Raw genomic sequence first — 19,652 nt, 5'->3', positions numbered from 1 at the left:
GGAAGTGCTTTTTGTTATTTTTCGACAAAATTTGCATGAAGAGTACGTCGTTTGTGTCTCCCCTCCCCCTCCTTTAAAAATATTCCAAACGACGAAACTGGAGACAGATCTGGAAAATATTTTATTCAAATTATTAATGATATAGATTGGTTGACACTGCCACGAAATTTATTTAAGCAGCCGCCGATGGCGGCAACATTGGCATAAAAAAAACGAATGATAATACTGATTTATAGAGAAAAACATTGATTAATGTCGTCGCTAAATTGTTTAAGCAGCCGCCGAAGGCGGCACCCCTGGCGTAAAAAGTCAAATGGCGTAAAAAGGCGGACCAGCTGGTCGCCGCAGGCGGCTAGTGTAGAATAAATGCGGGATACCAATACATTGTTTATAATTGTTTTCTTCCCCTCACCTTTTTTTTTCTCCTACTTTACTGTGTACATTTTTCAACTTGAAAAAATTTTTAACATTTTTTCTGTTATTATAAAACAATTTTTAGAAAAAATTACTTTTTTTTAAGAAAATTATAAACTGTAGGCCTCGTGAGGGACACCTAAATTTTTTTTATTCGGATAAAAAAATTTATGTATGATGTGGATCGGTAGGGGAAAATTTTTATCAACTGGACAAATTGAATTTTGAAAAAAGGTTTTTTTTCGATACATCCTAACACACACACACACTCATAAAAATGTGTGGGGTGTAGGATGTGCATATTCAAAGCAAAAAATTATGCTAGAAAAGCAAACATGTATAAATAATAAGGAAATGTATTTCAGAACATCATTTTATAAGTAAAAAAAGTTTCATACAGTAAAAATAAGTAGCTTAAAACTTTTCCAGTACATTTTCATAAAATAGAGCAATAAAAAGTTTGTTCATGACATTTTAATTTTATTAACGGCATTTAATCGAATATTTATCCAATTCTGAATTGCCATTAGTAAACTTGTCCTGAACTTAAAAGCTTACATCATGAGCTTATCTTTCTTTTACAAATGCATTTATTTTAGAACATAAAACCTAAGAACTCTCTTGCATCAAAAATATAGTCTAAAAAACATAAATACTTAATGAAGCAGTAAATTTTCTTAATAGTACAAAAAATATATCTGCTATTACATTTTCTTTTGAAACCGGATCATTTATCACCGGTTTACAAATGCACTTTCATTTTACAAAGTGTATTTGATATCTAATCGCAGTATAGAATATGGCTGGGGAAGGTTTCATTTTACGCTTCGACTCCCTTTTCTGCTCTTCTTGTTCACTCTGTCTTAAGTTTAAAAACTATCATTTTGAGAAGAAAAAGTTTCTTGTTCTATGAAAAGTTGTGAGTAGAACTTTTTGCTTTCGTTTCATTTAGTAGACATTTTTATTTAATACTAGCTGCGTCGCTCGGCTTTGCACGGTCTACCTCAAAAACATAAGTTATGTTAAGTGACACGTGTTCAACAATTAGGCTTAAATAATGAAGATAAATAATATTGTAAAATTTCCTGTCAAAGTAATGATTCTTAAATAACGTTAATAGCAAATCCAAAAGTCCCGAATAAATTAAACGCAACTCTCCATAAAAACAACTAAAATCTTCGATTATCTTCTGCTGGCAGTACAAAAAAAAAAAAAAAGAAAAAAAAAGAAAAGGAAAAAAAAAAAGAAAAATGACCAAAAAAAAAAAATCAAAAGGGGAAATTTTTACATCAAAGAAAAATCAAGTATTTTACTTGACACAGTCGAGAAAAAAAATGGCACCAGATCTTTCCTTTCCCCGTGATTTTAGTCACTAATTAAAACTGAGCCCGCGGCAGACGATACATTTTCGATTAAATCTACTTCAGGGCTTTTTTTACGTGAGCTTTCGAATGAGACTGAAACAAGAAAAAAATCGGATTAATTATTTCGAGTCAAAAGAGCTATTCAATGGCATTTTCGGGTCTAAAATTAAAATTCGAACATTTCGGTACTTTGGCGTTTGAAAACGACCCTGCGTTCTTTCTCCGGTTCCCAAGTACCTCCCTGTCAAATTTGGTTGAGATACAACGTAAGCAGTGGATTTGTATAGGAAACACACATACACGTATATTCTTTGTTTTATTTATGCAGATTGCATTTTGTACCACATTCATCTTTTAAGCAGAAACAACTAAGTAAGAGACCAACGCTCTCACCAAGAAAGTTGAAAAAACATTGCGTGTATTGAAATGAAGAGTCTTATCAACTAGAAAATCGCACGTCAAGGTATGACGGGGGAAAATTTGCTTCTACATTTGAACGCAGCAATTGCCTGTTTGGTGATATTCTGATAGTTTAAATTTTAAACCCTAACTCCAGTGGATTAATCCCAAACTCATGTACATTAAATAGCGTTCATTGCTGACCATTTTTTTGTTTCTTCATTCCCCAGAAATGGCAGTCTAAAACAGTTAAGTTACCGGATGCAGTTCAGCCTTGTCACAATAAAGCCTTGCCTAGCATTTCAAACATTACCAAAAAATATTATAAAATTATCATGCCGTGACGCGAGTTCCACTGTTGATGACGTCAGCGTTACTCGATCATTCGCTATTATACATATGAGGATACTCAGAGATTTGAAAGTAACTTTCTGCTTCGCCCGGAGTTGATGGTCTACCTCGACAATAAAAGTTGTATCAACTGACGCGTGTTCTACAATCAGGCTTAAGTAAAAGAAGCAGAATGAGTGTCGAGTTACCCGTTAGAATAATGAAAGCCGTCCCTAAAAATCTTTATAAAGTTTGGATCACCCCGATGGGAGGTCACGGGAAGTCACTGAGACCTCCCAAAAAAATCCTCACTCGGCAAAGTTGGAGACACAATTTCAATATTGCATTTTTTAAATGCGAGAATGTCCCTTTTCTTTTCATTAGAGGCACGTACGTAAGCTTTATAGGGTGGGGCGAAAAATGAAAAGTTTTTCCGATCAACTAGTAATAGTTGCCAAAAGTTGTCTTATGTGATAGTTAGCTAATGTGCAAAATTTGACGAAAATCGGTTAATATCTTCAGGGGGCGCTGCGATCGCAAAATTTTAACATTGTTTTTTTCCTATAATATCATGGTTTCAATGTAAAAATCATGCTTTTTTCTAACTTTAATTTCACAATTTTTAATTCTAAAGGACATGTATGTATTAAGAACATATAGAATAGCTTAAAAAAGAAATTTGGTCACTAAACGTTAGCATTAAAAGAAAGCAATGCATGGTTTTGTTGTAAAAACTCCGTAATTTGAAGAGACACTGCCGTCGAGCTCTTAGAATCATGTGAAATGCCATTTAAATACGTCATACAACCTTGAACTCTAACCGAGAAAAGTTCCAGACGCATTTCTACAGCATCGAGTGCACAGCACAGTGAATGTTTATATTTTCAGTGCATTGAAACGCCATCTCTAACACCATAATGAGCGGAAAACATTCGAAGGATTATTGTGCTGGATCGAAAGTAAAAACAAGGAAAATGTTAAAAGATTCCATTTTCGGAACACCAAAAAATTTGTCTGATTCTGTGTTACCTACGTATGAAGATGTATTTAAGTATTATTTATTTCTTGCACACGAAAAGAAACAGTTTAGTTCTTCCAAAGAGCCCACAGTGACTGAGATAGCAGAAGACGTAGACACGAAGTTAGAAGAGATATGGCATCGTTCCTCAATTCCTATAGTTTCACATAAACGAATCGTTCAAATGATTCGACATTTTCACGGCAAATATAAAAACCTGAAGAAAACTATGAACAAAAAATCTGTTTAAACAAATGCGTTTAGCGCAAAGATGCAGTTATTTTCATCCGAAGCTCGAGAAAAACTTTTCGACATCGCTTGTTGTAAATGCCGTTTCAGTGCGTGTAACTGCGACAAGACTCGCAAAGTTAATTCCAAAGAACAACTTTTTCTTTTTGATCAGCGTGGTGATAGAAAAATGTTTATTGGAAACATTAATATTCAAACCACAAGAAAATTAAAACTGAGTTTTGAACGAAAAAAGAAAGAAGAATCAAGAGCGAAGAGGGAAAGCATAGTTAATACCCGTGAAGAAGGTTCTGAAGAAACAGAAATTGATAAAGAATATTCAATAGAAGGTACGGACGAAAAGGATCCTGAATTTATAGTTATAAATTATAAAGCAAGCACTTCGCAAGCAAGAGTCAGTTTGAACAAATTTTCTAAAACGTGTGACCGATACGGTGTTTCGAATAGATCAGCGGCCGCGTTGGCATCATCCATATTAGAAGACGTGGGCTTAATTTCTCCTGAAACATCTTCAAATATAATCGATCCAAGCAAAGTGAAACGAGAGCGTAAAAAAGTGAGAAAAAATCTGCAAGCTCATCACCAAGGGCCAAAATGCGCTGATGTACAAGGTCTGTACTTTGATGGCCGAAAGGATAGTACATTGTTCTTGGAACAATCTGTGTCCGGCAGTTATCATCGAAAAATAATTATTGAAGAACATGTAACACTGGTTATGCTGCCAGATAATAAATACTTAGGACATATTTCGCCAAATCGATCAAACGCAGAAGGAATTGCAAATGGCATACTGGATTTCATTGTCGAAAACAAAATTGATATTACTCAGTTGTGCGCCGTCGGATGTGACGGTACTGCAGTAAATACCGGAAGAAAAAGTGGCGTGATTTTACGCCTTGAAACATTCTTTCACAGACCTTCGCAGTGGTTAATATGCCAGCTTCATGGCAACGAATTGCTGCTTCGCCATTTAGTAGAATACTTGGATGGACCAAGTACTAATCCCCGAGGATTCAGCGGTCCTATTGGCAAAATGTTGATAGGCTGCGAATCACTACCGATAGTGAAATATAAAGCCGTTGAGTGCAATATTCAAAACATGCCAACTATCGACCGAGGGGACCTAAGTACTGACCAGAAATATCTACTGGAAATATTTGAAGCCGTTATTAGTGGCAACTGCTCCGTACACCTTTCTGAAAGAGTACCTGGTTCCTTGAGTCATTCTAGATGGCTCACGACAGCCAGTCGGATTTTGCGTTTGTACATCGGCACAGAATATCCAACAGCAAATTTAAAAATGCTTGTTTCATTCGTTATTAAAGTTTATACACCTTGCTGGTTTCTAATTAAGTGCAACTCAGCATGCAAGGATGGTGCACGAAACTTGTGGCACGTTATTCATCTGTCGCGTTATTTGCCAGACGACCTGTTACATGTCATCGATCCAGTCATTCAGCGGAACGCCTTTTTTGCACATCCTGAAAACATCTTGCTGGCGATGTTAAATGATGATCGAAGGCATGTACGGCAGTTATAGTTCTGGATCTGACAGCACTTCTGTAGGAAAGTTTGAGTAGGGAGAATTTTTTTTCAAAAATGCTTAGTAGGTGTCCTAGAAAGTATTTTGGACTCGGGTGGACATCCGCCACCTGGTCACTTCTCCTGCTATGACGTCATCAAAGATGGCGGCATCTCGATCACATAAATGCTCATATTTATTTTAATACTTGACTTTTTTGCGTGACTCTTGCGCATTTTTATGCCAATTTATATTACTAGTTTACTTTTAAGTTACAGTGTTAAAGCTTTCCCGAAAAAGTAGTTTTAAAACAATTTATTTTATTGTTTTATTTATTTTCCTTTTTGAAAATTCATTCTTTATAATTATTTTTCAAACTGTCAATCGTTGAATAACCGTATAAAGTTATACTCAAAAACTATTTACGTAAACAAATATTTATTTGCCATTTTCACCTGGTGTGACTAATCAATCCGAATGTTTTATTAGTCACTCCATTTAGGCGCGCCACTCTAGGCGGCGCAGACATAACATTCTAGCGCATTGTTATTCTTCGAAGTAGTAAGTTGGCAGTCATTGAATTATATGATGTCTTATGAGTGCGACAGAGGGTGGTTTTTGTGATAATGAAGTCGAGTATTAAAATAAATATGAGCATTTATGTGATCGAGATGCCGCCATCTTTGATGACGTCATAGCAGGAGAAGTGGCCAGGTGGCGGATGTCCACCCGAGTCCAAAATACTTTCTAGGACACTTACTAAGCATTTTTGAAAAAAAAAAAAATCTCCCTACTCAAACTTTCCTACCAGATCCAGGACTAATGTTCATGTTGGGAGAAACTATGTTCAGATTGCAGGTGAAATCTTTTTTTGGAAGAACGTTCCATTGAGTTCTACGCTACAGAGTTTGAAAACTTACAAAACATTCAGCAGAATATTTCTCTGGCATGGGAAAAAAATCGGATCATATAGATGTAGATGGTAATGTGGAAAAACTCTTCTCGGACTTTGAGAGGTTTGTCAGCCGAGGAAGGAAAATGTCAGAGCAATTTTTGTACTGGGACAATTTTTTGAAACTTGTCCAACTTCTCAGAAATTTGATTCGTTCAGACAGACAAGGTCTTTGGGAATTACATTTAGATACAGTGCAGAAACTTCAACCAGTATTTGCCGTATTTGACTGTGTCAACTATCAGCGATGGTCATCTCTGTATTTAGAAGACATGAGGAGACTAACCAAGACAGCCCCAGAGGGAAAATGTTGTGAAACGATATGATCATAAATTTTCAGCTGTTGCTGTGGATATGGCATTAGAACAAACCATTAATAGATCCCAAAAAAAAGCTCATCTGACATCTTAGGGCGAACTAAACAGAAAGATTTTGTAGCAGAATGGGAAATAACGCATCATGAACGTTTGACGATATCAAATCTATTTCGATAGGTAACAAACAGACTCTGGCTTTTGTCATTCACCATGAATTTTCAAAGAAGAAAACTCAGAACATAGATGCAAAGGTTGTCTCAATGTTTAAATATATATTACACAAAGGTAATCCATTTGATATGCATATGTTTCCTAATCCATTGCACAATTTGCTAACAAAAGCACTGGTTTCCCAGGATACAAAGGAAAAAATATTAAAATTATTTAAGACCGGCGAAGAGATGTATATGTGTATTGCGGAAAACACGATGCGAGGACAAAACAGTAAGAATATTAAGCACCATCCATAAAGCCATGTTGCCACTATTTCATTGCACCAAAGCGCAAAGTATAGGTGCTACAAGGAAAGTTACTAAAAGAAAAAGATATCGAACATGTCATCTCACCGAATGATACAAATAGCTCAGGCTCGTTCGTATGACATGCAAGAGCTCTTTCGTTATGAGCTATCTGAAAACTGTTCTTTGTTCAATGACCAAGGACTAATAGTAAAAATCACAAAAAAGTGCATTGTTAAAAGAGCTGGAAACATCTTATGGTAGCACCAGTGATGATACCTGGTTCAAGTCTGACGATAAAACCTGTTTTATAATCAACGTCGTGAACTCTGTACGAAGGGTTATGACAAATGAAAATAAAACCTTTGGTGGAGCTGTTTCAGCTTTTTCGTCATACATCGGGAGCATCAGCAAGAACTGTGAAAGAGTAGATTACATTTTTAACAGTAATCGCAAATTTTTTGCTAAAAAGTCTGAAAGGGTGCAAAGACAAGGTAGCAGCATCGTTATAGATGTGGTCAAAATCTCAGAAGATATTCCATTGCCTGTCCACCTCAGCAGCTTTTGGGGATCATCAAGAAACAAACTGATGTTGCAAAAGTTCATTGCTGATACAGTGACAGCTTCTTTGACTTAAACACCACATAATACCAACCACACTTTTAGTGCCTTTCATGGAGATGAAGAGGATGATATAACTGTACATCTGTGAAAAGCGAAAAACAGATAAATCACCCAGAATTAAATTGTCTGACAGAAGAGGAAGCTGACTTCAGAATGTTGATTCATTCAAAACATGCATCCCTGTGTGGGTTCACTGAAATCATTATTGTTAGCGCTGACACTGATATAATGGTGTTAGCTTTGTTTCACTATCTTACTCTTCAACGATTTGGTGTTCAGGAACTTTGGGGTGCGTACTGGAGTTGGTGATAATACACGATTCTTATCTGTTAATGATATTCACCGAAAAATAGGTGAAAACTTATGGTCGTTGCTTCCTGCCATCCACGCACTATCTGGATCAGATTATACAAGTAAATTTGGTAATAAAAATCTGCTCTTCATTGTGCATCTGTACAGTATTTGGAGAGTTTTGGCGTATCGTCTGACTGGATTTATACAGAGGAAAGCCTTAAATCTGTAGAAGAATACCTAGTGCAAGTACTGCGAAAAGGGTCATTCTGTAAATCTTTCGATGAACTTAGGTTATGGCTGTATCATCGTGCGAAAAATATTGAAACTGATAACTTGCCGCCTACTAGCAGAAGTGCTAAGGGCCACTTATTAAGATCATATTTTTACACATACCTACAACGACATTGTATTGACGATGTTGCTGTTGACTTAGATCCTTGTGAATTTGGTTTTGCAGTGGTAGATCATGATTTGATGCCAGAAAAGAACTTAGAGATTTCTAACTGATTTTATTGGAGCATTTAATTGCTTGAAATGTGCCAAATTGTGCCAAATGTACTGGTAGAGCAAATGAAGTAACCTGTTGCTCTTTCTGTAAGTGTAATAGTACGCGTTTGCAACCAACTTGTAACAACCCCTTTTAAACATCAAGTGCATCAAAAAAATAAAAAAAATAGTTATTAATAGCAGCAGTAAAAATACATTGCTATTCGCCTTAAAAACACTAATTGTAACTTACTGGTCGAATTTTCATTTTTGTTGGTTAAGTATTAATATAAATTTGGGCTTATATGGGGACGAAAGCGTGGGCCCGCCATCTTTGATGACGTCATAGCTGAAAAATGTACGAAATGTCAGATGTCCACATAAGCTCTAAATACTTTGTAGGACACCTACTAAGCATTTTTGAAGCAAAATTCTCCGTACTCAATCTTTCCATCGAAGTACTAAGCATTTACGAGAGCGAGCGGCCGCCATCTTTGATGACGTCATAGCAGGAGAAGTGACCAGGTGGCGGATGTCCACCCGAGTCCAAAATACTTCCTAGGACACCTACTTAACATTTTTGAAAAGAAACTCTCCCTACTCGAACTTTCCTACAGAAGTGCTGTCAGATCCTGGACTATTAGCTGCTCGTCGGATTTTGAGAGTACGAGACACTAATTATGTGAACAATAATGATATCCGTACTTTTACCATCCCTGAGCTTAACTTTTCTTCTTCCGACTATGTCGACTTGATCAATTGGCAGTGTGAATAAGTGCTTATAACAAAACCTCCTATAACAAATATACTAACTGAGGACGAGCTACATGACTTAGTGAAAACCGGAGATGTTCCTCATTTTCTTCAAAACATGTGCAAATTTCCTTGTCATACTCAATCTGTGGAGCGCTGCGTAAAGTTGGTGACGGATGCATCTCTGGCCGTAAGTGGAATAGAAGCCAGGTATGGTTTCATTCGTGCACGTTTAGAGGCTCGAAAGGAACTGCCTTTCTTTGAAAGTAAAAAAGACTTATTTTCGTAAAAGCTCTAACTGTGACACATAAATTTGTATCACGTATGTAGTGTAAATTTTTAGATTTTTAAAATTGTTTATTATTGTTTCAATAGTGCTGTTTAATTTTATTTGTCTAATATATTTGCATTTTCATAATTTTTGTGTCACATTTTGTAAAATTCATCAGTTTTTACTTAGTATTGTCCTAAAAGTCACTATTTTTTACTTTTTTGTTTCTTTTTAAGATGCTGGAAATATAAATAAATAACATAAAAGAACTTTTATGGGTTATTTCATATGCTTTCAGTGCATAAATAACTCGTATGAGTAAAAAAATGCAATGATATAAGTTAACAGCATTATTTTTCGTATATTAACCATGAAATCCGGGAAAAAATCTATAATAAAACTTTGTGACCACAGCGCCCCCTGAAGATATTATCCGATCTTCATCAAATTTTGCACTTTTGCTAACTATCACCAAAGACAACTTTTGGCAACTATTACTAGTTGATCGGAAAAACTTTTTATTTTTCGCCCCACCCTGAAGCACCTCATATTTTATCATTCGGCAAAATATAGAGTTAGTTCCTTTCGCCAAATTGAGAATTAAAGACTAATTTATCAATATATATATCCATTTTCCAAAAATATTTAGGAGGTGAAAAAAATGAATTAGGGTAAAAGCAAAACAGTTTTATAATTTTTTCTGGGTACAGAATTAAGCACAAAAGCACAGCAAATAATGTCTCAGAGTAAAAAATGTATTTAAAAAAAAAAAAAAAAAACGAGGAGACATCGCCATCTTTATTTTGGATGTATGCCCTTTTGAACGAAAACCTGAAAACCTGAATGTTGCGAATTCCCTTTTCACCAAAACCCTAATATTTCACCTTCTCATATTCTCTTATTCAAGTACTTGAACATAAAACGAGTGAATTAAAATTTGAAGATTTTGAACATGTGTTCTTTCGAATTGAAAATCATTCGTACTACAGATTCATTCACGTTACGTCCCCTTTTGTTCAATATAAAAAGTGTAGAGGAGAGATTTGTTACCTTTTGATAAAAAAAGTCAAACTTTGCCCTGAAATAAACTAGGATTTGACTAGTTTGGACTTCTTGAGAGTAAATGATTCAATTAAGGTCATCTGAAAATATTTAGAAAATTTCATAAAATGAAGTTTTCTAAAAAGTGGATAGGTTAACTTTTGATAAATTACTCCTCAATTTCCACCCTCCCGAAAATTGAAGTTCGGGGAGCCCCTGTTAGTACCTAAAACAACATTAATAAAAAACGTTTACTCACAACTTTTCATATATATTTGATGTTGCAGATGGTGATTCGAATGATGAATCATGTAAGTATAACAGTTCACGAAACATGCCAATGATGTACCCCAAAGGAGACACCTGGAACGCTATGTTTAACCTTTTTTGGTAGATTTGTAAATCACCGCAAGGTAGCATATTCGAACTCTGGAGTTGCGAACTTCAGTGGGCATTAAATCATTTTTTATTATTTTTCTAAAGTATATGGATTATTACTATCGTTTTTTTTTTTTGCAACGGGGGAAAAATAAAATCTGAGGCGCTTTTTTTTACATAGTAGAAAGAGCTTTAAAGACTTTTTTTTTTAATAAGAGGGATTTATTTTGATGAATTTTTTTCTTTTTCTTTTTTTTCTTTTTCGTTTCGAAAGCGATTAAAGAGTTTTTAATGGAAAAAAATATATCAGCTGCATCGTCAAAAAGGTGCTACTATTTAATTTGTTCGTTTATTAAATTTTTATGTACATATTTCATCGGGTGAGTGAAACACATTTTGTTTCTAGAAATCAGCTTAAAATGTTAAAAAGGTATGTTTGAAATAGTTTGCAGTCTTGGTCAATTTAAATCATATTGATTACACTTAGATACTAGAAAGTTGACGTTGGTATACGAGAAAATAGGCTCGTTCAGTTCTGGGTGGACCTTCTTGTTAGCAAAAGGCGTTGGGTATTTAATAACACGAGATACTTTCTCTGCGTCTTTGCTTAGTTCAAAAACTCCGGTGTTTGAATTAACAATGACAATTGGTTATTTCAATACATACTGGAAGCTATTGATTGAACAAACGACCGGATATTAAATTTCGTTCCTGTTAAGATTTTCAGCAAAACATTTATTTTCATATTCATCATTTATTTCTGCCGGAAATAAACTAAAAACAATTGCAAGAATTTTTCAATCCGTACAAGATCCATTTTTGATCGTAGTTTTCGAAATTGGAAGAAATACTTTATAATGCTTCGCTGTATTTTTTAACGTTTCTTGGTCTTGCATTATGTTTAAAACATAAACGGAACGTTGTTCAGAAGTTTTGTATACTTTTAACCTATTTCTTTTTCTCTAACACAAGATTTTTCCTTTTTTTCTAAGTGATAAACATGAGACCATTAAAGCATGTTCTGAATGTGTGATGAGTAGAACTGAACTTCATTTTTCGCAGTTGACAAACTGATTTTAAGCTTGTTAAATAATTTGAAAATTTATTTATTTAAAAGTTTGTTGGCGCTTGCTGAAATCGATTGAATATAAGCAAAAAAATAATAATAATAATAATAATAACATGGAGTCAAAAAAAAAGACTATCATTTTCCCAACATGTAATTTTAAAAAAATGTTCTTTAATGTCAGATTTCTAAAACAAATTGTTTCATTGTATGACGTCAAAAGTAACTAAAGCCATCTTGAATCGGACAGCGTGGTTGCCTTTTCTGGCAAGATATCGCCTTTTGGTGATTTCTGATTGCGATAAATTATTAGCGGAACGATTACTGTTGGTTAAATGAAATATTCATTTGGGTGAAGTTTGGCAATATCTTGAAACTTTGTTCTGGTAATCCTAGCGACTTCTTCACTTGTGACGTCAGCAGCGAAAATGAAAACAACTACTAAACGTCTTTTAAGATTTTTTTAAAACACTTTTCGTGTACTTGGTATGTTTGTCACGGAAATTCTAAGGCCTGCTTTTGCTTATATCTCAACAACTAGACCAGTTAGAGGCTTCGAAATTTCACTAAATTATACGTTTAATCTTAAGGTACAATTCAACGCTAAAATAATTAATTCTGAAATAAATTATTTTCATATTTCTCTGGGAAAGTTTGGTTTGAAATGATTTAAGCTGCACTTTTCTTCGTTTGTGGTGTCATTTTCTTGGAATAATTGAATATTGCAGGATTACACTTAAATTGTTCGTTCTGCCCCAGAAAGTGTATTTTGACCTTTTAAATAAATTATGAAAAATGATCAGTATTTTTTTTATCTGTTATTTAAGAGGGAAAATAAGTCAAAATTAAGAAAAAAATAAATAAATAAAAAGGAACTCACCCCATGCTTTCGACTATGCTCTTTCAGAAAAAAAACGGGAAAACAACCCAATGGGATTGTTTCCTTCATTCAAAAGTAATAAGTCGGTGAAATTGATAGAATAAGCAAAAAAATAACATGGACCCAGAAAATACTTTTATTTTCCCAACAGTTATTTTTTAATTAATGCTTCAAAGTGTCAAAATTTTTCAAACAAGACGTGGTCTTGATGACGTCACAAATGATGCTCTTAGCCGCATCTTTCCACCGCATTTCCACGTTATGATAATCAAGAAGGGAATTAAAATTGTGCTCTACGCTTGCTATCAACCCTATCGTTGCCAATACACGTGAGTAAAGATGCGAATTAAATATTTTGTTCTGTGAATGGCAGCACTGAATAGCATATCATCATTTGTGATTTCACACGGCAGAAGCGTAAACAATGAAAGCGCACCGATTTAAGTAATTTTTTAAAAATATTAAACTTAAACAAATTATTTAAAAAAATGGTCAGATCCTATGTTTTTAAGCATGCTTTTTCAGAAAAAAATACTTTTAAAATTTTGGAAACAACCCCATTCCTGGCGAAAAGTCGCTTATTTTGAGCCGCTTTTTCTTTAAAATGAAAAGGAAAAAATAAGTAATAAAAGCAAGAATTAATCGCGATAATCTTTAGCTTTTAATCATCTAACAATAATTTTACTTCAAATACAACCACTTAGCTGCATTTATTATCGAATGCCGTCGTCAACTGTTATCCTTTCTTAGCAAAAGTAAACTTCCGTTGCCTTTTAGGAAACGGAAGGAAATTGTTCCAACACAGCATCTTTTTTTCTTTCCCACCTGTCAAGTTGTAATTATGTTTGCCTCCTAACACTTTCAGAGCAAATTATCACAGCTATGCTTTTGTAGTCTCGAATTAGGATTTCTTTCTTTTCCTCGCTCTAAAAGAGTACGTTTAAATCTGTTCAATTGCTTGGAGTTTAACGGAAAAGCAGAGTTTTGTTCCGAAAAACGAAAATCAAGTGGTTAAAAGTTATATTAGACTGTGGGACAAAAGCTTAGTGAAGATTAATTTGCTAATTTTCTTATTTACAATTGAAAGTAAATGTAAACTATGTAATACATTAAAACTACAGCATGAAACAGGATAAATAGTTTTTATTCGACTAAAACTTATTTTCAAATTAGGAAATTTCTAAAACTCCGATGAGTTTCAATCATGCATTCCTAAATTTTTCCTATTTAAATACACTTTAGCTTTATTATATTCAAAAGGATTTTTACGGACTTCTATATTTTGAATGACTGCTGTTTCAGAACCATAAGACGCCAAATTGTAGGTTTTGATTAAAACTAAAACAAATGCCTCTATACTATAAGGTAAAGGAAAATTAAACATCGTTTTAAATGGATAAAATTTTAAAAAAAAAATGTAAACACGTGTTTCGAGGTTGCAAATAACTCCTTTTCCAATGCAAACGATCTGACTTTATGGCTATAAAACACATTGGACTAAAACTTATTTTTAAATTAAGAAATTTTTCATACTCCGATGAGTTTCAATCATGTATTTCTAAATTTTTTCCTATTTGAATACACTTTAGTTTTATTATATTTAAAAGGATTTTTACGGAATTTTGTGTTTTGAATGACTGCTGTTTCAGAACCATAATACGCAAAAATGTCCACTTTTGACTTAAAATAAAACAAATGCCTCTATACTATAAAAAAGTAAAGCTAAATGACACATCGTTTCAAATGGACAATTTTTTTAAATCTAAAAACGTGTTTCGAGGTTGCAAATAACTGCTTTTTCAATGCAAACAATGGGACCTTATAGATATAAAAGACGTCAGAATGAAGCTTTTTTCCGAACTTTGTAATGCTCATCTTCAGTCTGTAGAAACTCAAAAAAAAAAGGGGGGGGGGTACCAGTAGGATTATTAACACCTGGAATCGCGAGAAAACTTCACCATGACCTGTCACGTGACAGATTTTTGTACTCTCAGTGGCGGGATTGTTTAATGACAGTCGTTAGTCGCAAGATGTCCAAAACATTTCTGGCCAAAACAGCAGCATAAATAGCATTATAATTCTGTCTAAATTTGTCGGCATGATATGAAATGTCACGAGGCATTCGGACAAAAATCTGCTTCATGTTAGTCATTGATGAGCTTTCCTATATGTTAATCTCTATTAAATATCTCCTCTAGTATTGAAACTTCAAAAAGAAGGTTAGACATGAACGGCTACAAAAGTACAGACAATGAACTGCAGTTGACGAAAAAGATGTTCTCTATCAGAGTTATTTTGTACCTTTAGTGAAAACTAGAGGTGCGCCGATTAATCGGCAGTACCGATAATTAGCCATTTTCGGCCTCTTTGCCCATTATTTATAATTGGCCAAATTTTGCTCATTATTCAGCGGAAAATATATTTTTCAAAATGATTTTTTTTAACCATACTTTCAACAAGACTACAACAACTATGATGAATGCATTTGTTAATAATAAATACATGTAATTTTCAGCAAACATTACTATAACACGCAACATGAAATTGTACAGATTAAAAACAAAGCAAAATGTTTCCAAAGTGCGTAAAACTGTATGAAATATTAATGTATCATTTCCTACGGTTATATTAAGGTACCCTCAACCCAGCTTTTGATAACACAACATTTCGTCTTCTTCTTTTTTTGAGCAATCACGATTGCTTATTGTTCTCATTTGGCCGTCTTTGGTGTCCGTGCCTTTTTCAACTCCCACCGTCCCCTGCTGGTGTGACTCCGTCCTCCGGTAGCCGCTTCTGGTCGGTGGCGTTCGTGTCCTACACACGCACGCTCATACACATACGCACTCACACACATGCGCCTTTACACACATACACACACGCCAACGTGCATACACACAGATCTACACACACACAAAAGCCTACACACAACTAATACACACGTCTCCGTACAAGAGGAGAGGTAGGCTTGGAGGGACAGGAGCCGTGTCTAGAAACAAGTGAGTAGGGTAGTAACCAATGAGCAGGGTCCTGTCGCAGCTCGTGATTGCGAAAAACATAATTTGAATTTAAAATTTCAGACTTCAAATTTTTTTTTTTTAGTTTTGTTCCTTCTAACCATACATATGATTACATCATACTTTTTACAGTCAAAAATTAACAATTTTGCTCCTTGTATTATTAATTTTTGATTCAACAGAAACTAATCATTTATTAAACGTTATTTGATTTTAAAAAAGTATCTGCCCAAACTTTATTATAATTTTTTGATGGTTGAAGTAATATTGCTTTTATTTTTATTTCTATTTTGAATAATTGTACACATGTATACAACGTCGCAACATGTTTCATTTGCTAATACTTTTCTCCTTTAGCAAAGTGCTTTAAGACAACCTTATATTTTTTATGAAGAATAAAAATTATAGATTAAATGGCTACTAATAATTAAAAATATCAAATTTAAAGTGCCCTTAAATTAGCTTGCTGGCCACAGACAACCCCCTAATAAATGTCCCTTTAAATCTTCATGACTGGTTAACATAATAAAATTTATTCAGGGATAATATGAAAATTGACTTAAAGAAATTGGATGAAATTTTGCTTTTATGTGGGAAACATTTGGAAAATGGAGAAAATTAAATTGTCTCTCAGGAATAAACTATGAACTATTTCGAAAGTAAAAATTGCAAGGGAAAAAAGATGACGAAGAAATTGGTAGTGCTAATAATCATGATGATCATTCATCGGTTCTGCCGATTAATCGGCAGATTATCAACATCCGATAAAATAGACCAATTTGCTTACTGGGGCATCGCTAGTAAAAACAAATCTTTCTACTTCGATGAGAGCTTTTTGCCCCCCCGTTAACTATCGGAATGAATAAATTTTAAGATAAATTTTAGATAAACGCTGAATGCACATTGATGTTAATGAATGCCTGCGGCCCTTTCTCGAGTCTCTAGACTAATGCATGATGTTACTAGAGGGTCAAGAGGGTCCGAGTTAGCATTTACTCCAGGGAATGAAAGGGCAGCAGATTAACATACCACGACGGACTGCGTGAAGAGAAGCTACGGTTGAAAATGATGAAATGTATTGAAAAAAAAAAGTCCAAGAAATAAAACTTTCGATCTGCAAAATGCATAGTATTGTCGCATTGAAACATTTAGCAATAATAGCTTTAATTTGGAAGTTCGAAATAAATAATTTCAACCATGTCCTGTCAAAATTAATTCACCCCTATCGTAAAAGGTAGTTTTAAGTTTAAATTTCTATTTTAATGTTGTCTTGCTCTAGAAAATATGCAGTGAGCATTACAATTGTTATAAAACTCAGTTAATATTCAGTAGCTCTTCTTAGAAACAATATGGTTGAAGAACAAATCTATTCAGAACCTTGCACTTTGGAGAGTTAACCCAATCAAACTAGGAATACATTTTTCTGATAAATCTATTTTTTGACAGTAAACTAGTAAACCATGCATATAATTTACATTTTTAACCCAAAATCTGACCTACTAAGGACCTGAAGTGACCTAGATGGATTACTTCGTACATGAAATGACTAACCTTGACTCGGACTGGCCTATTTGAGCAAAGACGATCCTCAGAATCTCCTCCCATTTTTCTCTCCTATTAGCCATTGTTTGCCAGTTAATCACTGTTACTGCTTTGAAATTGTCATTAATACACACTGTTAAAAAAAACCCTGAAATTTTACGGTAAAAGTTACTGGCATCCATGTTGCCAGTAACTTTTACCGAAAATCCTATTTTACTGTAAAATTTTACGGTAGAATAAACGAGAGAAAAAAACGCAAAATGCGCACCGCAGGTTCAAACTCGGTGCCTTCGCATTGGCAGATGGCTTTGATGACCACCATAGCAGTCGGGCGACACAGAGTAAGGGGAAATTCAGCGTTATTTGCTTTGAACTGTAAATCATGTGGTGCATCAATTGGAGAATCGTTTTTTTTTTCGTTACAATTTCCTGTAATTTTTTTCCGTACTGTAAACACTCCATTTTACAGTAATATTTGCCATGAAAGTTTCCTGAATATTAACCAGTGCAGTCAGCCTACATTTTCCTAGGCCTTTCTGTAAAGCAGGTTTCAATTGATTTGAAATGAAAGACCCTGGTTGTAAGGATGAAAGAGGTCCATTTGCGCACATGCCCAAAGCTTCGGTGCTTTTAACTTTTAAATAGTTGATTTTGATAAAGATAGACTACTTTTGATATGAAAGACCTGATTTGACTGCTATGCTAAGATTGCATTTACAGATTTATTCAAAGATTTTTCAATCTTTATCCAAACGCTGTAATTGCAACTGAATTTTGACATTTCCTCACGAATTATTTTCAAAATCAAAAAGTCTTACCTGTGGAATGCTGAACAAGGCACTCAGTATCCAAACAATTAGAACATACTTCTTGCTTCTTCGAACTGAGTCGACTTTATGGATGGGAAACTTAACAGCCGAATATCGATCGAATCCAATGATGACCAGGATGAAAGTGGATAAGTACAGGGTGAACATTTGGAAGAACTTCATGAATTTGCAAGCAAAGTTTCCCGCCTTCCACTCAACAGTATACGTCCAAATCGCTTCGGCCACAATGCAAAAGATTGTCACCATTATGTCCACGACGGCCAAGTTTCCCATAAGCCAATATAGTGACGATTTTCGCTTTGCAAGTTTCCTCTTTATCGACGTGAGAGTCGCGATGTTCCCAACCATAGCAAAAAGTGCTATGACGGATAAAACGACAACACGTATCAAAGTGTTTCTGATAAATTTTGGCGCATGTTCAAGCTCTGAAGTGCAAAATATTGAGTTTTCAGTAACATTTTCCGCAGTACATCTCTTGGTAAAGTTTGTTGTACAGTTTTCGGCAGGAAAAAGGATAGAACATTCTGTTACATTGGTAACAATGATGTCCAAAGTGAAGTTCTCGAACTCTGTATCGACGTCCATCACAAAGTGGGTTAAAAACTTTCTATTCAAACTCGGAAACAGAAAACGTTTAACTAGCAGTGCAATTTTCCACAGTACATTTCTTAGTAAAGTTTGTTATAGAGTAGTCTGAGAGACAGATAACACAGCATTCTGTTACATTTGTAACAATGATGTCCAACGTAAAGTTCTCGAACTTTGTATTGACGTCCATCACAAAGTGGGTTTCAAAAACTTTCTGTTTAAGCTCAGAAGCACAAAATGTTTAACAAGCAGAGTAATTTTTCACAGTACATTTCTTATTAAAGTTTGTTGTAGTGTAGTCTGAAAGAGTACAATATTCTGTTGCATTGCTAACAATGATATCCATCATTAAATTCTCAAATTCTGTATTGAACTTCATCGCAAATTATGCTGAAAAACTTCATACTCTTCGCGGAAAAACTTAATGAGTCGACTCCATTTTAAAAAAAATTTCAGTATATATCTTTTTTTTTTTTTTTTTTTTTTTGTAACAGCACCTCAAAATTTAACCTCAGATTAAAGAAACTCAATTTATCTCATAGTCTTTTGTCACACATATACATATTCCTTTTTGAGATACATTAGTATGTATTTTTCAAAGTAATATCTAAATGATTACATGTATTTCTTTCTTATTCCTCAAAATGTTGAACTAAAACCGTAAAATGTTACAAAAGTAAATTTTTAATCGTGTATTAAAGTAGAAATTATTTCATTTTAAATGAAAATGGACTTCAGTTAACTTAAGTTTTTACACAATTTCAATCACTTTCATTAAATGTTAAATATTGAACTAGCATTCAATCTGAAATTAAAGATCAAAGCGTTTTAATTTCTTCCATTAAGCGTTTAGCGATAATCG

General features: G+C 34.3%; 1 protein-coding gene across 1 annotated transcript in view; it reads right to left on the bottom strand.

The window, feature by feature from the left end:
* The window catches only part of LOC129225046 (gonadotropin-releasing hormone receptor-like), a 59,820-nt gene extending 41,033 nt beyond the window's left edge, over positions 1–18,787 (bottom strand). Inside the window, exon 1 of the mRNA XM_054859592.1 lies at positions 18,191–18,787. Coding sequence (XP_054715567.1) covers positions 18,191–18,787 — 597 coding nt within the window. The remainder of the gene's footprint in view (positions 1–18,190) is intronic.
* Positions 18,788–19,652: the final 865 nt, after the last annotated feature.

Source organism: Uloborus diversus, chromosome 6 (genome assembly GCF_026930045.1).
Source record: "Uloborus diversus isolate 005 chromosome 6, Udiv.v.3.1, whole genome shotgun sequence".
Taxonomy (NCBI): Eukaryota; Metazoa; Arthropoda; class Arachnida; order Araneae; family Uloboridae; genus Uloborus; species Uloborus diversus.
This window is presented reverse-complemented; position numbering and strand designations above follow the sequence as displayed.